The 21572-nt window shown below is 43.0% G+C and overlaps 1 protein-coding gene across 5 annotated transcripts in view; it reads right to left on the reverse strand.

Moving 5' to 3' along the window:
- LOC147660729 (interleukin-1 receptor type 1-like) overlaps positions 1–21572 on the reverse strand; it is a 158059-nt gene that overhangs the window by 6626 nt on the left and 129861 nt on the right. For all 5 annotated transcript variants that reach the window (XM_086951501.1, XM_086951505.1, XM_086951504.1 and 2 more), the window contains one exon: positions 3035–3178. In XM_086951501.1, the coding sequence (XP_086807627.1) occupies positions 3035–3178 (144 nt within the window). The remainder of the gene's footprint in view (positions 1–3034; positions 3179–21572) is intronic.

Below are 21572 nucleotides of genomic sequence, written 5' to 3' on the forward strand. Positions count from 1 at the left end.
ATATGGCACCCTCTCGTGGGCTGGGGTAAGACTCTAAGATTACTGTAAACACCCTTGGTCTTATGATTACACCAGGGCCTCTTACAAAAAGAAGAGGCAGGTCGGATGACCCAAGCGAGTGCGGTAAGCCGTGGGGGCGTCAGACTGAGAAGGCGGCTTCATAAGACCCGCAGAGGCTTGAAAGGTGAGATTAGGACCAAAAAAAAATATTTTTTTTTTAAATAAAGCACAAACATAACTTAGAAACAATGGGATACTGAACAATATTATTAATATAGCATTGGCTATGGCAGCAGACCTAGTTTATAACTGAAAGTGCGTCTCTAGTGAGTTTAAGCACTCAATAACTCATCATACATTCACCCACTCACTGATGCGCAATAAGACACAAACACACATTCAATAATTATATGCAAGCTAAATGAAATGAATAAAGTAGAACCAAAGGAAAAACATTACTGCCTAAACATAGAAGGTATAGACTTCCAATAAATAAGTGAAAACTGAAATATAGCAATGGGTTACAAAATTGAAATGGTATAGTGCATAGAGTATCAATGTTCTAAATTTCCAGCATGGCAGCCACGTTTCAGCCACCTTGAAAAAGTAAGAGAATGATGAACTAAGCAGAATACTATTCTAAAATGTCAGCTCAGAAACCATCTCATTGGACAGCAATCTTGGAGTGGGACTGTGTAAAGTTTACCACTGTTGTACAGGTCAAAGATGGCTAATGTGTTGCATTTAAATATGGCAGCCATCTGGGAAGGGTAAAACAATGATCCACCATGGAATAAGTCCAAACCAAACTAAATAAAAAAGGAGATGAATAAAAGGAGACTAGAAAAGAGTAAACTGGAAAGTCAAAGTACCCACTTCCAGTCCTAACACTGAAGCATACACATGCTTAAGCAGCTGTGCATGTACTCAGGCAAAATGCCATCAATAACCGGGCAATAGCATAAAATGGCTGAAGAGGACTGGCCCACTGCTCCATGCAGTCTACTCCTTCAGGGTTTTTCAGAAGAGAAATAATCAACGCCAAAGCTCTTGTCTACTCCAAGAATTTGTGAGATTCTATGTAATAAAGAACCTGTCTATAGACGTTAACACAGTGTAAGAACAATCCATCCTTAAAGGCCAACTGACTCTCAATAAATGAGTTGGGCATATTGAATTGGTCACAACATTTCATTATAAATGGATCAGACCTACGGCACCTGATAAACCTTTCCCAATGAACCACTAAGGTCTACAACCTGTATCTTCGAGTTGTCATCATGCCCAAATCAAGCATAATGTGTTAAGCTCAACCTTCCATACAAGGCACAAATCAGGCATAAATTCATGAAATTACAAATATGTACTAATTTACAGTTGGCAAAACAATATACATCCCCTTTTAAGAGGGCAGAATGAGGGTTATTATGGTGAAAATCTTTTAACACCTTTAGGGTTAGTCAGTTGGTGACCAATACCAAACCCATCCATGCCTACTATTGTAATTATGAGATTACATGTAAAAAAAATACCAGTCTACAGGCTTTAACATAGTACAATAACAATCTACCCCTAAATGCCTGATGCCTTTAACAGCTTCCTATAATAAATAAGTCAGTCCTACTGCCATTGGGTTCTCACACAAACCAACTCAGGCCCACCGTAATGAACATACGCTTTCCTAAAAGTTAAAACAAGGACTCTTTTTATAGAATCATATCACATCTGCCTGATAAAAAACTGGTATAGTGAAAAATTAACATGTGGATGGACCGTAAACTGTCCCCCGAACTCTGCTTTTTAAAAGTAAATTTTCTGACGAGATGGGTGACGATATGGGTGACTAGTTGGGGGCGGTGCCGGCACTGGTTTACTGCCTGCTCCCTCTGATGTTTAACAAACGGAAAAATTATGTTTTAAAAGCCGCACTAGCTTTTAAGGGACACAGGCTTTTCAAAACCTTTTTTTTTTTTTAAGTTTTCAGTTTGTGAATGCAATCACAAGGATGTTGCTCTGCGTCCCTTGCAGGCCACCATTCGTGTGATTATAACCAATCAACAGAGGGGGTCACAAACCTGTGTAATTTATATTCATTAGACAGGTTGTTCTGCAACCCCACATGACTGATGATTTCGCAAAGCAATATATAGTACATGGGCCATTTTGCAAAATAAAACACTGGCCGAAAAAGTAGTGCCAGATTTGCGACCACTTTCTGCGAAGAGTATGTTCTTACATCCTGCCCCTTGTTTGGTGGAAAGATTTTGTAGCCAGGTATTTTTTTCGAATTTTACCCACATCCCATCTACAGTAGAGAATACGTCCACGTCAATAGTTCATAACAAAGTCTGCACAATTTTGTTTGCATTTACTTGATGGCATAAATAACAAATTTGCTTTTGGTAAGGAAACCGGGTTGATTGCCATGAGGCCACCAAATTGACCATCAGGAAAAAACAAAATATGATGACCATAGTGAGGCACACAGACCAGCAGCAATTGCACCTCTCGGGGGCTCTGTGTATGGACTGAAAATCATGGGTGATGAAATTGACCAGATTATTAAAGTTTTAGTTATCAAAAAATACATTCCAGTCTGAAACACATTCTTACATTATGCAATGGTAGTATCTATATGATTTTTCTGTATCTACCAGACTTTCCTCAAACTTCATGCCCTTCATTTGTTATTGAACCCCTCGGTTGCAGTTTGAGACCCAGGCACTTCGTTTAATCTGTGTTGGGTCCAATCGCAGGGGTACTTTACTAGCATTTGAATGCTCGCCACACCGATGTTAAAAAAAAAAAATGCATGATTCCTTAACACAGGTAACTATGTATTTGGAGGCAGCAGCACACTCAAAGCAAGTCGCACTTCATACTTCATGATACTAAATTAAAAAAATTATTTAAAAAAAAAAAGTTATAGACACTGAAAAGAAGAATCAAAAAACTAACTTTTGAGACAACAGTAGTAGGCTGCAAATTAACTAAACCCAAATATAATGTTTACTGAATGATCCTTCAAACATACCTTTTTTATTTATGATAGGATGAAGGGAATGTCGGTAACACAGTACAATGTCGATCTTGAACAATTTGTATGTTGCTACAGCGATAACAATGACAAAGGCAAATGCGACAAAGCTTGCGATCAAAGGTGCCTGCAAGTCTGGAGCTGTGGGTAAAGGACAAAGCAACATTGTCATTAGAACTACAGTTTTTTTTTAAAAACAATACATCTCAAATCATGATTTCTAACTTGCAGGACTGTTTTTGTAATCAGAAGGTAAATATACGAAGATTACTTCCAAAATGCAATAAGACAGATAATGCAAGTTTTTAGCAACAAAAGTACTTAACGTCCAACCGTTATTTTTTCCATAGTATCATTTTTTGAGTACGTGAATGAACTAACCAAGGATACATCAACAGAGAGGTGACACTGTGGAGCTACCTATGGTGCCAACATGAGAGAAGCACCAAACTGCACTTAAAAGGACCAAATGTAGCTACATGGTCAAAGTGTGAAATAGGGACTAGGTGCCATTATTGACACAGTAAACCAAAGCTATTGGTTTGCGGATTACTCTTTCCTGGCAGCAACTGATGTTACAATACACCAGTTTACCATATGATGATGATCTTGTGGTCTTAGCTGAAGCTCTTATGTCAAGATCCATTGAAAGGCCATCAACCACAGTTGTTATGGGCAAGATCTGTAAATGATACAACGCTATATTCATGAGGACGGCACACAAGTGATAAAAACTGCTTATTTACAGGATGGCTTACAGGCAAGACACAGGAAGAATTTACTAATTTTATTAAACCTGTCAATCCCACTATCAAATTCACCAGAAGCAATATTCCAGCACAATCACATCTACCTTTTCTTGTTGTACTTCATAGCGTTCACCTACATCTCAGGAAAGTCAGATTAATGTACAGGTAGGCCCTTAGAATTGACCTTGTGCTAACACCCATGTCCGCTTCTTTGGGTACTGTACGTGGCTTTTGGCCAGCCTCCATCTCCAGTCCCCATGTGGAAATAACTCCAATGTGCACAGCTTAAGTGTCCATAGTGGAGCATTAGGGCAGGGCCTTGCTTCCACGAAGCACAAATCACTTTGAGTTTTCTTTTTTTTTTTCTTGCATTGTTTTAAGTGTGAGAATATACAATGGCACCCTGGATCAACAGTTTCAGCTGGATTCTTGCATTCTAAGATTCCAACAGAATGAAGATCTAAAACATACCAAAAACCGAGGATTTAAAGGACTGTAGTTTAGCTATTAGAGCCGTGAATGTACATGTATTTATATAGCGCAAATCACCGACCCGGAATCTAAGTGCTTGCTTAGGGAACCCGTCCTGGAATTCCCCTGAGAGATAACCCCGGCAGGGTATCCACAAGGTGAAAGCCAGGCATCCCACCGCGAGGGGCTGTTGTGGAGATTAAGCAAGCTATTGCCCAGAGTCGCAGAGTGTGAACCCGTGAATCAAGTAGGCACCGGAGCGAGAATTGTCGAGTCCGTGGAATTTTTGTGCCCAAGACCTGCCGAGGCGGGGAATTGAACCCTGGTCCCGGGCTGACCTCTGCTTCCAGGTCTGCCTCCTCTAACCAGTGAGCCACACTTCTCAATCATCTGGTGAAAATGTTTGAGGGACAATAACTGCCCTCAAAGACACCCACCTCATCCTCTCAGGGGTCAGAGTAAGAGCCCTAGCCCCCTTTATCTTTCCCTGCATTTTATTTTAAAGATACTCTCAGGCTCCTTGCATCACATAAGTACAGCAGCAACAAACATGTTCAGTTTAGATGAGCCAATTAGAATGTGAATACCAGCAGATCCCACACTGAACAAAAGTAAAGAATGTTTTATCATCCAATCAGATTCTTTATTATTCAAATATATTATCCTAAGATCCTTTGGAGATTCCAAAACAGACAATAAACCCCTAAGGAATCTGTAAGTTGAACCTTTGACGTCTACCCGACTGTTTTTTAACCCAAATATCTCAAAAACTACCAACTGTATTTACACTGAACCACAGTTTGCATTTTGAGAAATATTTCGAATTTCATGTAAGGTTTGATTTAATTCTATTCAGTAGTTTTGACTGTAGAAGAGAGCAAGCATTTTTGTTCCCTATACCTTTGTTTCAGCCCCTTTCATACTTTGATGTACCAAAAGTTAGTTTAATGCATAATTGTGTGCCACATTTTATGCAGATGTCAATGTTATTGTCAAGACAAGCAGTATCAAAACCAATAGGCCTGGTGTTGGTGTGCTGGTGCAACAGTTGTTTTTTTTGTTTTTACATTTGTTTATTGCAAGCATATGTTACAAACATAAAAAGAAGAAAACTGACTTATATGCTTACAATGAAAAATATCAAATAAAAAAAACGGATGGGGCTGTTTTACAAGTGTTACAAAAAGCTTTAATTTTTGAAATGCATTTGACCAGTATTTTATAATGGTGACAATAAGAAAATATACAATAAGCACTTAAATTACTGGCATGTGGAATTTAAGACTGCCACCATAGCTGCCAAGGTTTCAAATTGCTATGTGTGACATTTTCATAATTTCAATGTAATTATGAGTGACATTTTAACGACTAGGAGTAACACATTCTTGCGAGCAAAATAAAGCCACAATCCAAGGTGATCAAGTCTGGACTAAGTCTAACTTTTATCCATATAGGAAATCTGGTAGCCTGTAAGCGGTATGTACATGGGACCTCTCAGCTATTTGGGTGTGAACATCATACTATAAGGGGGGACATCAGCGTCAGTGAAAGACAGTCATCATGTTGTCCGGGGGGGGGGCCAGGAGCTTGAGAACCATGTTAAAGATATGCTCTTGATTGACTTTCCTGTGGTGCCCTCCACAACAAAATCAAAATCATTCAGGATCCTGCACCCTGCCTGGTTCGATAGGGGGCAGGCACTTAGAAAGAACCTCAGCAACACATGCAGAGCACTAAGCAACCAGACACAGAGATACAAGGTGTATAGAGTAGTACTATAAGGTACTTTATAGGACTAAGTCTAGGGTTAAAACAAACGTAGGGTTAGTGATACTGTACATATTACAGTCTGGTGAAGGCTTAGTGTAAAGATTTATAGTTCACGTGTTGTTAAGGTTTGAATTTGGATGGGTTTTCAGTGAGGATGATTAAAAATATTTGTTATAGAAGAGTCAGTTGTAGATAGTCCACCGCAGTGGGTAAAGTAGTGATAATTAAAACATCTGTTTGGAGCTTCATTGTGACGGATTCTCAGAAAACTGCCTTCTGAGTAACGATCTTCTGGAATGACAAGGATCCCTTGCGCAGTGCTGCTTCATCTGAAGACACACGGCCGAAAATGCCACCTACCACATGTTTTTCCTCCACACTTATCTTTCCATTTAGAGTGCTTTGACTCTACTGTCTGGGGTGCTAGCTCTAGATAAAGACACTACGTGGTCTAAAGTAAACCCAGAAATAAGGACGAAAACACACACAAGCACTGCATTTAGACCTAAACGAACAGCATCCACTCGTGTAGGGGTGGAGAAAAACATTGCATGATAGTTCATAATAGAATATCTTAGGTCCCTGCTATGACGTAATAAGCCATCGGGGTTCCAGCAAGAGACAGTTATTTGCCACAGGCCTCAGAGGACTTACATACACAACAGCCTAAACACTCCTTGCCCTTCTCCTCCCCTCTGCCACTCTAACCGTCAGGAGACGCTGGCTTTCACTGACTCTCTCTGCTGTACCGTCCACAGTGCCCACTCACCTCTCTGCTGGTCTCTGTACCCAGTGCGGCTGGTAAACGCAGTCGCAGGTGTGGCACCCCTTCTAGTAGTTTGCCACCATCATGCTGCACGAGTAGCCGGGTAATGAGATGGGATAATTTGATTTCAATCTTTGCAGCCAGCAGTGCGAGGGCCTGAAGCACCCAGGTGCAGGAGCGGCCCAACATCTCGGGCCCAGTCCTGCTCGGGTCAGCTCTGCCTGGTCCGGTCCGATGCCGTCCGCCCGCCCCCCTCCAAGTGAAGGGTGCTGAATTTTAACACCAGGAGCTCGCGCCAGACTGTCCCCTCCCATGTCACTTGTGTTGCAGAAGAGTCACCTGGAATCCGATGTAGGAGGAGACACTTATATTGTTGATGATTCAATTTGCAGTGCCACCAGCAAAACGGCCCGCACGGAGGGGCACCTTCCTCAAAACTCCCCACTCCGCCTGCAGGATGTGACGTCCCCGCGGCGCTGCAAAGTACATCCCCCAGCCAAAGTACAACCCCAGCCAGGCCGCCGACAACCTCACGAAGTGGATCAGCAACTGCGCGGACGAACTCGCCCCACTGAGGACCCCGCCTAGCAGACCCGGCAGCAAGAAGGCCCCATGGTTCACTGACGAACTCAAGAGCTCCAAGAAGAACTGCCGAGCCCTCGAGAAAGTCTGGAGAAGGGACCCGACACCGGACAACAGGACCTCCTTCAAACTTGCCACCCGGAAACACCACCAGCTGATCCGCGCCGCCAAGAAAACAGCATTCAAGGACCGGTTGGACAACAACGCACACAACTGCAAGGAACTCTTCAACATCGTGAAAGAGCTTTCCAACCCCAGCGCAGGAAACAACGACGTCACCCCATCGCAAGACCTCTGCAACTCCCTCGCATCATACTTCCACAACAAGATCGCGGACATACACAACAGCTTCAACAACCAACCAACGCACACCATGACCGAGCAACCACCCCCCACCACCACCCTCCACGCCTGGACCCCGATCAGCACCGAAGACACCATCCGCACGATGAACTCCATCCACTCCGGATCACCGACCGACCCCTGCCCTCACCACGTCTTCAACAAGGCCGACGCTGTCATCGCACCCCACCTGCGAGACATCATCAACACATCCTTCGACACCACCATCTTCCCCGAGAGCTGGAAACACGCCGAACTCAGCGCTCTACTCAAGAAACCAACAGCGGACCCCACCGACCTCAAGAATTACCGCCCCATCTCGCTCCTCCCGTTTCCAGCCAAAGTCATCGAGAAGACCGTCAACAAGCAGATGGCCGCCTTCCTCGAGACAAACGTATCCCTCGACCCCTCACAGTCCGGCTTCCGAGCCAACCACAGCACCGAGACCGCCCTCATCGCCGCCACCGATGACATCCGAGCCCTGATGGACAATGGAGAAACAGCGGCCCTCATCCTCCTAGACCTCTCCGCGGCATTCGACACGGTCTGCCACCGCACCCTAGTACGGCGCCTCAGCAACATCGGAATCCAGGACAAGGCGCTGGAATGGATCATCTCCTTCCTCGACGGAAGAACACAGAGAGTCCGCCTACCACCGTACAAGTCAGAGGCCTCCGAAGTCATCTGCGGCGTCCCCCAAGGATCATCTCTGAGCCCCACCCTCTTCATTGTCTACATGAGCCCCCTCGCGGCCATCGTACGCAAACACAACCTCAGCATAATCTCCTACGCCGACGACACCCAGCTGATCCTCTCCCTGACCAACGACCCCGCCAGAGCCAACCTGCACGAGGGGATGAAAGAGGTAGCCGAGTGGATGACGACCAGCCGCCTGAAACTGAACTCTGACAAGACGGAGGTCCTCATCCTGGGCTCCTCACCCTCCGCCTGGGACGACTCCTGGTGGCCTCCCGCCCTGGGCACCGCACCCAAACCGACAGACCATGCACGCAACCTGGGCTTCATCCTGGACTCCTCCCTCTCCATGACCAGGCAAGTCAACAATGTCTCCTCGGCGTGCTTCAACATCCTACGCATGCTACGGAAGATCTTCTGGTGGATCCCCACCGAGACCAGGAAGACCGTCACCCAGGCCCTCGTCACCAGCCGACTGGACTACGGCAACGCCCTCTACGCCGGTACCACCGCCAAGCTCCAGAAGAGACTCCAGCGGATCCAGAACGCCTCAGCCAGACTCATCCTCGACATCCCACGAACCAGCCACATCTCCGGACATCTGAGAGACCTTCACTGGCTCCCCGTCAACAAAAGAATCACCTTCCGCCTCCTCACCCACGCACACAAAGCCCTACACGACCAAGGCCCGAGCTACCTCAACAGCCGAGTCAACTTCTACGCTCCCAAACGCCACCTCCGATCAGCCAACCACGCCCTCGCCGCCGTCCCCCGCATCCGAAGAGCGACTACAGGAGGAAGGTCCTTCTCCTACCTGGCCGCCAAGACCTGGAACTCCCTCCCTCCCGACCTGCACCTGACCCAAGACCACCTCTCCTTCAGGAAGAAGCTGAAGACCTGGCTGTTCGAGCAGTAGCGGCCCCCCCCCCTCCCCCCCCCCCCCCCAGCGCCTTGAGACCCTACGGGTATGTAGCGCGCTCTATAAGTGTCACTGATTGATTGATTGATCGTTGTAGTGAGAGAGAACTTGCAGAGCTGCGACCTGCCAGACCCTTAACCTGCCGGGAACAGTGCACATCACGCTACTGTTGCTTACACAGTTATGACATTATGGTAGCGCTCTGCATTGACGGCTGAGCAGCGCTATAATGCGTGACTAATGCATTTCAGTGGGTGATGCGGATTACCACACTGAAATGCGTTAGAATCAAGCCTTATACGTGACACTTGGCAGGACTGTGTCACATAAATACTTTAGTGTAGTCAACATATGCTCTATACATTTATAAGGAGTTTCTGGTCACCATTCTTTCACTATTAGCATGAGACACAGTTAAACACGTTCTGGATCATTCCAGAGTATCATTACATTCCCACATCTTTCTATTAGCTTAGAATTTACTTTTTGCTTTTCGTGAAATGCATTAGGAACTATATATGTGAAAAGCAGAATTTGTTAATACACCTTTAATTCTTTATTATATTTATGCAGGAATTGACTTGCTTTTGTCATCAGCTTACAAGGAGACAGGAGTCTCCGCACAGCCCAAATAACTAAAAGATGTTAAAGGCAAGTCCTCTTTTTACACGGGGTACCATGAAGTTGTTACTGGCAACCAAACTAGGACCAGGAATGCTGCAGTTACACTATACAGCCTCCAGATCCAGACTGCACCAGAAGGAGTCAGCAATTGGATAGTATATTGCATCCAACGTGCTGCGACTCTTGTAATTAGGGTCAGGTGGATGATACACAGTTGTTATACATTTTTTATTTTTTCTTCCTACTTTAACGAACTAGAATTCTGCAACTTGCCACTATAGCTGATTTTATAAATTAGGATCCCGACACTGTCTTACTACTTTAAGTCCTTTTTCGTTAACTCGAATTCCCTGTATCGAGTCTTTTTTCGCTGTCCTCTACCCACCGGACACGTGACCTCCCAAGCCATATTACCGGAACTGAACCTTCACGGCAGCTTGTATCTTTGCAGACCAAGTAGGCGTCCTGTTCTGACCCCCCGTGTGTGACTAGAAGTTTTCAGTCACCAAGGTATGTGGCATTTTGTTCACTGTATATTCGGGATATTTTAAATCATCTCGATACGCTATCCTGACACGCAACTTTAAACATCCGTGTCTTACAGGATCCGTATTTACCCGGCTGTTTCCTTGATCATCACCGTCTCTCCGACCTCCGGCTGAGATTGCGTGAGGCTTTTAACTAAGGTACACGGGGTCCCGTTTTGTGGGAGGACCTGTTTACGGTAGTTTCCTTGCTTTTGTCTGAGTGGTATCCTGGCCCTGGCTGGCTTCCCCCGTTTGTTGTTTTCTAGATTCCACAAACAGACGACGAACCCGACCAGTATTCGGGATCTTTTCTATCTTCACCAGGTACATTTCACAATGACATGTAGCCACGCTTTTTATTCTCTTCGGCCCTGCCATTACCACAAAGTAATGGATCATATTTGACTCCCGAGATATTTCACCCACTGGCGCAGTCAATCGATTTTGAGAAGCGTGCTCTACATCTGTAAGTTTCTCCCAATTTATGTGACTTTCAATACACTCTTTATTTTACAACTACTCTGATGGTGGTGTGCTTTGCATATCTCTCCCTTCCAGGACTGTTTTGCCTCCACCTTTCAGAAGGACCACTCCACAGTTATTCTCTGGCTCTATAAACTTGAGTTGTTTGCCCTATCGAACACACATTTGTATGTGATGTTCAGACACTTTTGGCTAACTGCCATCTTTGTTTTTTCTTGTTTTACTGCAGATTCATGCTCTCCCCTGATGTCCACTGCCCACTGAGTAGTTGTGTTTCCACAATCTAGTCGGATATAAGGCGACCCATTGGTAATCACCCTTTCGACCTACCATAACTATGCGCAAGACATATATGGATCTTTATGACCATTTTGATTAACTGATTACTATTTTCTGTTCAGATTGTCTCCCCCACCTTGTTTTTTCACCGTCCTGATGAAGACCCTCTAGCAAGGTCCTAGCCTGTACCTGCAACGATTTTGGGTTGAAACGTCGACACACCCTCTCTCCCCTCAGCTTCTGTTAATTGTCATTTTGGCTTTCTTCATCGAAGCATGAGATTATCTTGATTTATTTGTGAATTGTTGGTCATTTGCCGTTTTTTATATACTAAGGTTTAAACTGACTATTAATTTGTCACGTATTTAGTTTCCCTACACTGTCCATCACCACCCTGACCTTTCCCTTCCTTTAGGGGCACCAAGTGTGTGTATATATTTATGCATTTTATGAACTAATTGCAATTTATTGCATCAGCTGATTGTGATTAAAAACAATGTTGCTAACTTTCTCTGAATTCAGTGTATAATCTATTGCCATTGTTCTATATTGTTTTTTTTTTCTTATTCTGGGACCACTTTGTTTGTATCACATAAATACTTTAGAACAGCAAACTTAACTAGCATTAGGAAAGCCAACAGGTCTGGTGTCGACTTGGTCTTTTATATAGAAATATTTAATGCATGGTACATTTAAAAAAAGAATGGGAATGAATGTGTGTTTTTAGGTTTCACATGTAATGATGTTTGCTACAGTATTGGGTTTTGTGTGCAATGGTAACTGCCTTACTTTGGCCTCCAGATGTCCTCAGGGGAGGACAGAATTGCTTGAAAGCTGAAGTTGAGTTCTATTTGAAAAAACCAATGTTGAAAAAGTGTTGATTGAGGGCCTCTATATATGTATGTACTTGTGTATGGTATTTTTGAAATAGCATGAGGCTTGCAAAACAGCTAAAGGTTTCTTTAGGCCAGACCTAGAAAGGAGACCAGAAATAGATTACCAACTAGATTGGCACCTGAAGAGCAAGCAAAAACAAATAGCTGGTATAAAAATATAATATACAAAATTTAAATTTAAAAAGCACACATTGAAAGAGCTTTGTAGAGAAGGTACCAATGTTTAAGTTGATGTGAACAGCGTGCACAAGTGGGTAGTCACTCACAGTGAAGGCAGCCAATGGATAAAGTGGGCTGATCCATTGCCACATGCTTTATAATGTAATGGGTAGAATCAAAATGTGACAGACAATTCATGCTATGGTGGGCAGAATCAAAACGTGAATGACATTTCAACAGACCAATGAAAGAAACCCACTGACCAAAAGCCCCTCTATGTATGCATATTCTGGGAGGATGTAGGTAAATTGCTTCTTGTGATGGTACTATATTAAATAGTGATACTTCGAGGACAGAAGAATACTACTTTATCTAATGGTGCACTATGTTGCAGTAGAGGAGTGTGGCTCAAAGTGGAGGAGTGTGGCTGAATGGTTAGAGCGGAAGACCCTGATGCAGAGTTCTGGCCAGGGACCAGGGTTCGATTCCCGCCTCGGCGGGGTCTCGGGCTCAATTTCCTCGGACCTGTTAATTCTCGCCTCGGTACCTATTCAAATCACGGGCCCCACGCTGCAACTCTGGGCAATAGCTTGCTTAGCCTCCACACTGGCCCCAACAGCGCTAAGGAAGCCTGACTTCACCCTGGGGGTGCCCAGGAGTGGACTCTTCACAGGGAAAGCCAGGAGGGGTTCCACAGCGGTATGAGTATCCGCGCCAGGAAGCCGAATAGGCGGCACCGCAAGGTGACAGTCTGGTGACAGTGCGCTCTACAAGTACCATGACATTTACACATCACTGTGCTGTGGCGAGATACTGCTCTGAGCAATGGTATGAATTTAGGCAGCGATATTGTGATTGGGGAAGGATAGTGCTCTTTTGATGCCGAGCTATTTTGTAGGAACACTGAGGGTAGAGGTGCATTCCGCATGTCATGGTGCACTTTTTAAAATATTTTTATTTGTCAACAATAGGAAACATAACAGAATTTAGTAAACAGATTAGATACATACAATTTCCATAATGAGCAAAAATAGAAGAGAGCCAACAGAAACAAGCATTTGCAATGCAATAGGTCTCGCATTTATGAGAGTTTGAGCTATTGACATTGCAAATGACAATGCCTTTTATTTTTGTTTTCGAAACATAAATATAAGGCATTTTCATTTACAATGCCAATAGCTTAAACTTGCCTAAATGCAAGACCAATGTTTGTTAAAACTGTGATCGCCGTCCAGTTCTCCGCCTACCAAGAAAAATAACACTTTCTCTGTGATTTCCAGTTTTACTTAATTCCAAGCAGAAGTGCCAAGACTATCTAATGAACATCAGCAAGGACCAGTGCTAAGACTCTGTTCTAGATCTTCACTAACCGATCAGCGCCCTTGGACACAGTGAACCCTGGTTCATGACCTCCCAATCAACAGAGGCGATAGCTATGCATTCATTTAGGTCATTCGTAGTAAATTGTACAAAACAGATAAAAATAGGTTACCTTTGCTCATACAAAAGAACTGTAGCCTTCTACGAAGACCTGCAGGATTCACATTATCTCTGTTTTTCCAACTTAGTGAAATGATGAACTACAATTTAGGTTATCACTTGTAAGCCGACAACAAAATCAAAATATTCAAGGATGTGGATAATCGCTACATTTTTAAAGAGAGCCTCTCACATGTAAATCATTTGGTAAGCCAAAACTGTCTTTGCATCAGTACAGTAAATACCGAAACCTTGCTCAGACTGTGCAGACACGTAGGATTAAATGTTGATTTGCTGCTACTCCAGTTCCCTCAAGTAAAGTCAGAAACATGGAATGCATCTTCAACTCCAAGTTACACAACATTATGGAAGCAAACAATGTACCCAAGAACAGTTTTACAGCCTCTGATGCATTTGTGAATACTCAATCTCCTATAGACATCATTAAACTACCCTTGCAGTGATCTTATTTGTAATGCCTGTCCCTTCATCATTGTTTTCCTACCTTTCATGGGGGCTTACAACGTGGCACGGTTGACGCTACACTGAAGACAAGAATCTCTCCAGATAGACCCCCCTGTAGGTGAAGTGATCCCTCTCCTGCTAACTGAAGTATCTTTAAGGCAAAATACGTTCGCTACACAAATTTCAAAAGTCAGCCCTGGTGAAATGTAAAATATTTATTTATTTTGTATGCAAATGATAGAATGTGCCCAGATTTTACCCTTCGCCGTCTCCAGACTGCTTAAGTGGTGTAAAGTAGCTATACAAAGCTTGAAAAAAACCAAATAAATAAACCTGTCTCTTTACCATAAAGATTAGCACGAGCCTGGTACTTTCTGCCCCCATTCGAAACGCTATAAAGTGTATGTGCGCAACATGTCGGCACCACACAGAATACCAATGAATAACTAAATCCACATACAACTAAAAAAATGTGTCTCTGCTTCGCAAGCAAGATCGCAGTACCTACCTAGCGTTTCATCAATCGTTGCAGGCTATCTAAGCGCACTTAAGTTCCTGGAAGGCAGCGTGTTGGCGCTATGCAAAACACCAATAACTGCATTAATGGGTCTTTTGCTGGGTAGGAATACAGCATGGCGTGCCTCGCTCCGTCTATCACTCCAGATTCTCAAAACATTCTGATGTGCCTTGAAGGCACCCCGTTAACGCTCTACAAAATACGAACCAGTAGGCTAATAATATTTATGTGTATCCAGTTGGAAAACACGAGAATGCTCTACTGTTCTACTCTGGAACATCGTGCGCTCTGAAGTGTCTGAAAGGCAAATTGTCGGCGCTATACCAAACAGCAACACACAATTGAATCGTATAGATGTCAACATCTCCTTTTTGATGGTTCAGCACTCTGGCAGCACCGACCACACGTTCTGTGGGTTCCATGAGGGTCTGGGACAGAGAGATAAGATGTTGCTTTCATTTTAAAAACGTTTACATATTTGTCTATATTATTGCCTATAAAGCGCTGCGTTTAACCGAAGGCAGTTCCAATCTCCTGGATAGCCGAACAGAATACATAAAATAATCGACTGTTGAAGCAATCACAAAAAAAAACAAGCCTTTGAGTAAGAACACTAATCCCTCTGATCTTTAGAGACCATGTACCAGGATCGAGTTTCCACCTAGCCGCTCCTATTGGCTAAGAACAGTCCAATTACACATAAGCAGAAGAACAGCAGTTATCCTAATTGTGAACGGACATTCCTCACATAGCTGCTCGGTGCTCATCCCTAGCGCGGGGGTCTCTGGTTCCCTTCCCACTAGACAGGAGCATTCCACTGGCAGGGTCGCCAAGCCCCCTCCCCCACTCAAGGTGGGCTGCGGAGTCTGGGAATTTACTATGCAGAGTTGGAAACGCGTGCATAAGTTTAGACTTCCCCGGGATCCTGGAACTGTGAAGAGGCGCTTTGGGTATGCATTGAGGGAGGAGCCGGAGCAGTGGCCGAGCAGCTTGCTCTAGTCTAACTGAAAAAAAGAGGATACACAGGCTTCAGGGCACACTTATGTACACATTACTGGACTACGGCCGACTATCCTAAGGCAATTAGCCGCATTTGTAACCGGCAGTGTGCTACAGAAGCTTGGCGACACCTCATATTAATAGAACATCCTTTTATTTATTAAAGACTCCAATGGAGAAGCTCACACGAGTCCCAGCGCACTCTCCCCGCACTCAGTCAATGAGTAAAACGATGCAGCCCCCCGCCCCAAAGAAAAGTAACAGCCCCACACCCCAAAAAAAATAAAAGGCGTTGTCATTTACAAAGCCAATAGCGCAAACTCTTGCGAATGCTTTCACACTAGCAGATTTTAGGAGATGAACGTAAATGTACATCTGGATGTGAATTTGGTGCAAACAGCATTTGTGTCCTTGCAGAAAGAGGGAGATAGCAGATTTCAGTTACAACTGCATATAATACGATAATACATATCTTTGCTCGATTTTTAAAGCTTCGAGTATAATGCTTAAGGGGATCATCCCTACAAACTGTGGAGAGCAAATAAAGTGCAAGAAAACAACGGCTTTTTCATACTTTTCTGATGACTGACTAGTTTATAATGTTTCTCATATTGAAACAATATCCGTTATCGGATATTTGAAACAAATTCGCACGCGCAAAATGCACAAACACTAACTTAGCAGATTTGATGCGGTCAACTGACCATGTGATACTTCCAGTCCGTGCATGATTTTTTTGAGCCAACACCGCTTTGCATTTTGGAACTTGTGGTTTCCTTTTAACCGGAAATAGTATTGACTTATAAATACCAGCGCGAGAAATGCTGTTTGCTCAAAAAGCAGGAGTGTTTGAAGGTGCTACGCAAGACGTCGAGTCACTTGGGAACTGAAGTAAAGAATAAACTAAATATAATGTTAAACCAAACACCAGTATGCTTTGTGACAACTCATGGTAACTTACCCCGTGCATGCATGTCCTTTTCAGAATGAATGCTACACATGTTGAAGGACTCCACTGTGTGAGGAGAGGTGTGCAGGCACGTAGAGAACCAAGCTACATGCCTTCAGCCGCTCAGCACATCCTTCAGGGGGGAGCAAGTATGAACAAGTGAAGTTTGGACACAACTGTCCAAACATCGCAAGTAATTATTAAAGAAGGGGGCTCGCCCACCACCAACTTATAATAGGTTATACATTTGTATTGGGCGCACTCATAATATGAGCGGTCTCAAACATTTTTTAAATAAAAAAAAGGAGTCTCCTTCTGGAGTAAACATACAAATCTAAAAAAAAAAACGGTCCAACAATTTACAAATTGACTTATTAAATATTGAGAGAAACTGTGTTTGTAAATTAGAAATGCTTTGTCTTGGTGCTCTACAGAAATCTGCAAAAACGTGTTCAGTTTCCAACCGCAGGCAACAGACATCAGTTCACTGCATGCTGTGAATGTCACCAGTCGGAGAGAGAGAGAGAAGAATTACAGCTGTATTAGTGAGCTAACATCCGCTGCAAACCTGTGTGCAATCTGAAAACCTATGGCTTTAGGAGTGGATATAAAGTACATTGTACCTGCAATGTAGTTTGCATTTATAAAAGCGCTTTCCACTTCACCAGAGAACACCCCCTAACAGCACACTTCTGTGTAATACAGGGAACCCTCGTCCCATGCGCTCAGGGAAACAAAGGAAAGAAGGGGTTAAGTATGGGTGTATGGTGGGAGGGTGACAAGCACAACCCCTTTAAAAACAAGGTAGCGCTGGGAGGGGGGTTGGGCAGAAATGCGAGACATGGCCTGGCGGCCGTGAAGTGTGAAGCAGTGGGTGGGGAGGTAGGAGCAAATGGTAAGGGGAGCCTTTGAAGAGCAAGGCAGGGGGATAGAAGCGCGTTCACGAGCACTTCTGCAAATCCGCATCGTGAACTCAGCTTTCTGGTTTGACAGCAATAGGTCTCTCTGCGAGACCTAAAAACCATAATACATCTCTATTGAGCCATATTTGCCTAACTGAAATAAACATATGTCGATTATTATACAGATTTCCATATTACATTGCATCTAATTAAAAAACGAATACCTCTTGTTTTAGCTAGCGCTTGTTCCATATCGTATGTTTGTTTGACTATCTGCGACCAATCAGTGACAGAAGGCAGTTTTGGATCTATCCAGACCCTGGCGATTGCTAATCTCGCAGAGGCCATTAGGATAGATAATATACCATTCAATTTACAGCTCGAGTTTTTATACCCAGCATTATTTCTCTAGTTGTAAGAGGTAAATCAATCCCCAGGTTCTGCGATATCACTTGACCAACCTTTTGCCAGAATGTCGATAATGCTGGGAATGTTATGAACATATGCAAAAGGTTTGCCGCATAAAAATTGCATCTTGGGCATTTTGTACGATCGGTAATTAAATTATTACGTGACCATTTAGCAATTCTTTCAGGCGTATAGTATAATAAGCAGCTTGCATGATGTTGCAATCGTAGATTAGTGGAATATTCTGATTTATCTATTATACTTAGAGACTGCAAAATTGAAGTAGCCGCAACAGTTTCCCCTAGGATCTTACTCCAGTGATCTGCTAATCTCTCTAAATCATCTCACCTAAAAGTACTCAAACATTTATATGCCCTACTAATCAAAGACTTATTACTTGCAGCATTTAGACATTCCCATATGTCAGAGCGAGAGAAATGCTTCAATTTCAGATAGCGAGTAAAATAGTCTTGAATCTGAAGATATTTAAACTGCATGTTGTCAGAAAGTTTATATTGTGTCTGAAGTGCACCAAAAGAGATAAAACCCCTACTATCATACAGATCCGATAGACATGTGATGTCACTCCTAGCCCAGCTTTTTCCGATAGCATCATGGAACACTTCCGGCAAACTTTGATTATTTCATAATGGATACTTATGAAGTGGTAGAATGATATGTTACATTTGAGCACAATAGCCTGCCAGATAAATATAGTATCTCGTACAGTCTTAAATGTCACCCTTTTAAAGTAGTTTGGGTCATTAGTCCTGTAGAGGAACGTTTTACTTTCCTTACCTAACATGAACCTGTGAGAGAAAGTAGTAAAGTAAAAGAAGACTGCGGAAACGTCCGGTGAAAGCAGATCAGAAATACATCTTAAAACTTGGGAACTCCAGACCGCCCTGGCTAAAGGGGAGTTTTGACAGATATATTGCCCTTCGTGATTTTCTATACCCCCATTTAAAGCTGCTCATTATACCCTCTACGCGTTTAAAAAACAAATTAGGAACTCGTATTGGAATAGATCGAAATAGATGAAGAAACTTTGGCAAGGTTTTCATTTTTATAATGTTGATCTGGCCAATAATACCTAAAGGCAACTTATGCCAGCTTTTTAATGATTTAGTGGTCTCTGTCAGTAGTACCTCATAATTAAGGGAAAAGATCCTATCTATCTGAGCTGACAATTTGACTCCAAGGTAAGTAACATCTGGGCACTAATTGCTAGTTCTATTTCTTTCTTTGAAACATCTCGTCATATATTCAGACATTTCACCATCCATACTAGCTATCGAGCTATTCAGAATATCATTATTTATATTGTCCTGTTTTGGTTGAATTGAAGGGGTATATAACTTTTGATAATAGATTGCAAATTGCTTTAAAATTTGTTGTGGGCGTTCATACGATAAGCCATTAGACCCTTTAATAGTCTTAATATTGGTCTTAGGTTTATCATCTGCTACCTTAAATGCAAGTATTTTGCCTATTTTTTCCGGTATTCATACTGGGCCAAACGGTATTTCTCAGATCTTGCAACAATTTTCTCCCTAAATGTTTTCTTCAATACAGACCTTAAATCGATCAATGTAAGTCCGAGTTGCTCGGTATTACCAGTGTCCTTCTGGACAGACTCTGCATGTTGATCTTCTACAACACGAATTGCTAAGATATTCTCTTTTATTTCCACTTTTCGATCTTTATTCGGTCTCCAAATATATTGTTGCGTACAGCCCCTAGTAATTGCTTTGAATGTATCCCAAACCACTATGGGTGATGATGTCCCGATATTCTCTTTAACACCTTGGCTGATGCACGAGTTCCCCCCCCTGTGCTGGACATTCCAGAACAGGGTGTGGTCGTGACGGAACCATTCCGTCATCAGCACAGCTCAGCCGCGACTGATGACGGAATGGTTCCGTCACAAGCATCGAAGGGGTTAAAAAATGTATTACCTTGTTCCCTAATTATATCAACGTACTTCTCATCCTGGAGTAGGTACCTAGGGAATGTAAAAAGTTTAACTGCCTTGTTTTCAGTAGGGATCTATCATGGTGCACTTATATACAAAAATACGTTAAGGCTAGAATAGTACAGATTGATAGGATGGTACACTATAATTCAGCAATACTGCAAAGATGGAATGGTATTGCTTTGCATTCTGTACAGTAATATTTATTGATACTTTCAGGATGCAGAAGTATTGCTTCTTTGATTATTATACTATTATTCATTAACAAGTCTAGAGGAATATTGCTTAATATGGTAATACACTATTTTGAGGTACTACAGATGGGGCATAACAATGCTGATGGAGGTATAATGTTCTTTATGTTAGCACACTGCTATGCAGAAATGCTGCAAATGTTTGTTCTGACTGATTGGTGAGATAATACAGCACTAGGCAGTGTTGTACAAGGCCACTGCATACTGTAATAGTACACGATAATTTTGAGAAAAAGATGAATACGGCTGAAGCCCTTCAATAGTCCATGAATGATGTGACAGAGGTCAGAACTTTAAACTTACTTGGTCATCCTCAGATATACCACACACAGAAATGCTAAATCTCATTGACAAGGCCAAACCATTCTCACTTTTTCTAGAGGCCTCTAGGACAACACTTAGCCCTTCTAAAAGCAACCCTATGCACAGTGGTTAAACTGACCACTCACTAAAGAAAGTTTAATTAAACTTCCCCAAATTCGATCACATTTATATAACTCCCACTAAAGCAAGACAGATACATAAACTGAAATGCACTACCCATCATACACTCAGGGGCCAGAAAGATACTTTGGGGGCCAGAAAGATACTTTGGGGACCAGAAAGATACTCTGAGGCCTCAGGTACTCTCAGGGACCGCAAGAGATCTTTTCTCAAAAAAGTACATATATGTTTGTAAACATATATACTTTAACCCTTTAATTGCTGCAGTCGGCCATTGACTGACGGCAGTACTACCTCCCCAGTGCTGCTGTCGGCCAGTGGCCGACGCGGCCCCGCCCGTGCACGGAAACGCCCGCACTGCGGCGGAATTAGCGCTGCGGTTAACGGGTTAAAAAAATACATGGCTATATACACACACATACATACATACATATATGTATGCATGCACACATGATATACCCGTTCGCCTATTGTTTGGATCTGGGTACAGATATCTGCAGCTGTCTGTTCCCAAATGTTAAAGAGCTCCATACAGTACAGGATCTGGTATTACGTGGACACATACTGCCGACATAGTGGCAACTGAATAGCAGTGTAAGAGGTTAGAAATTTCCAGCTTCACAGCATCGAATGCATGGCGTTTTACTGCCACCATGCGTCTATTGGTGAGATTGCAGGCAAGCAAGCCACATGCGTAGCATGCCTTAATTATATGTGGCGATTACTCATGAAACCTAAAAGATATAAACATTCATGGGATGTTACACATTTTTTACTTCTTACGTTATATGAAAAGAACACTTTTGCAACCTTTAGCATGTAATTTAGTTCTGTGTAAAACGCTGCATCTTCTGCAAAGCACTTTCACAACCTGTACAAA

Source organism: Lissotriton vulgaris, unplaced genomic scaffold, assembly GCF_964263255.1.
Source record: "Lissotriton vulgaris unplaced genomic scaffold, aLisVul1.2 SCAFFOLD_467, whole genome shotgun sequence".
Classification (NCBI taxonomy): domain Eukaryota; kingdom Metazoa; phylum Chordata; class Amphibia; order Caudata; family Salamandridae; genus Lissotriton; species Lissotriton vulgaris.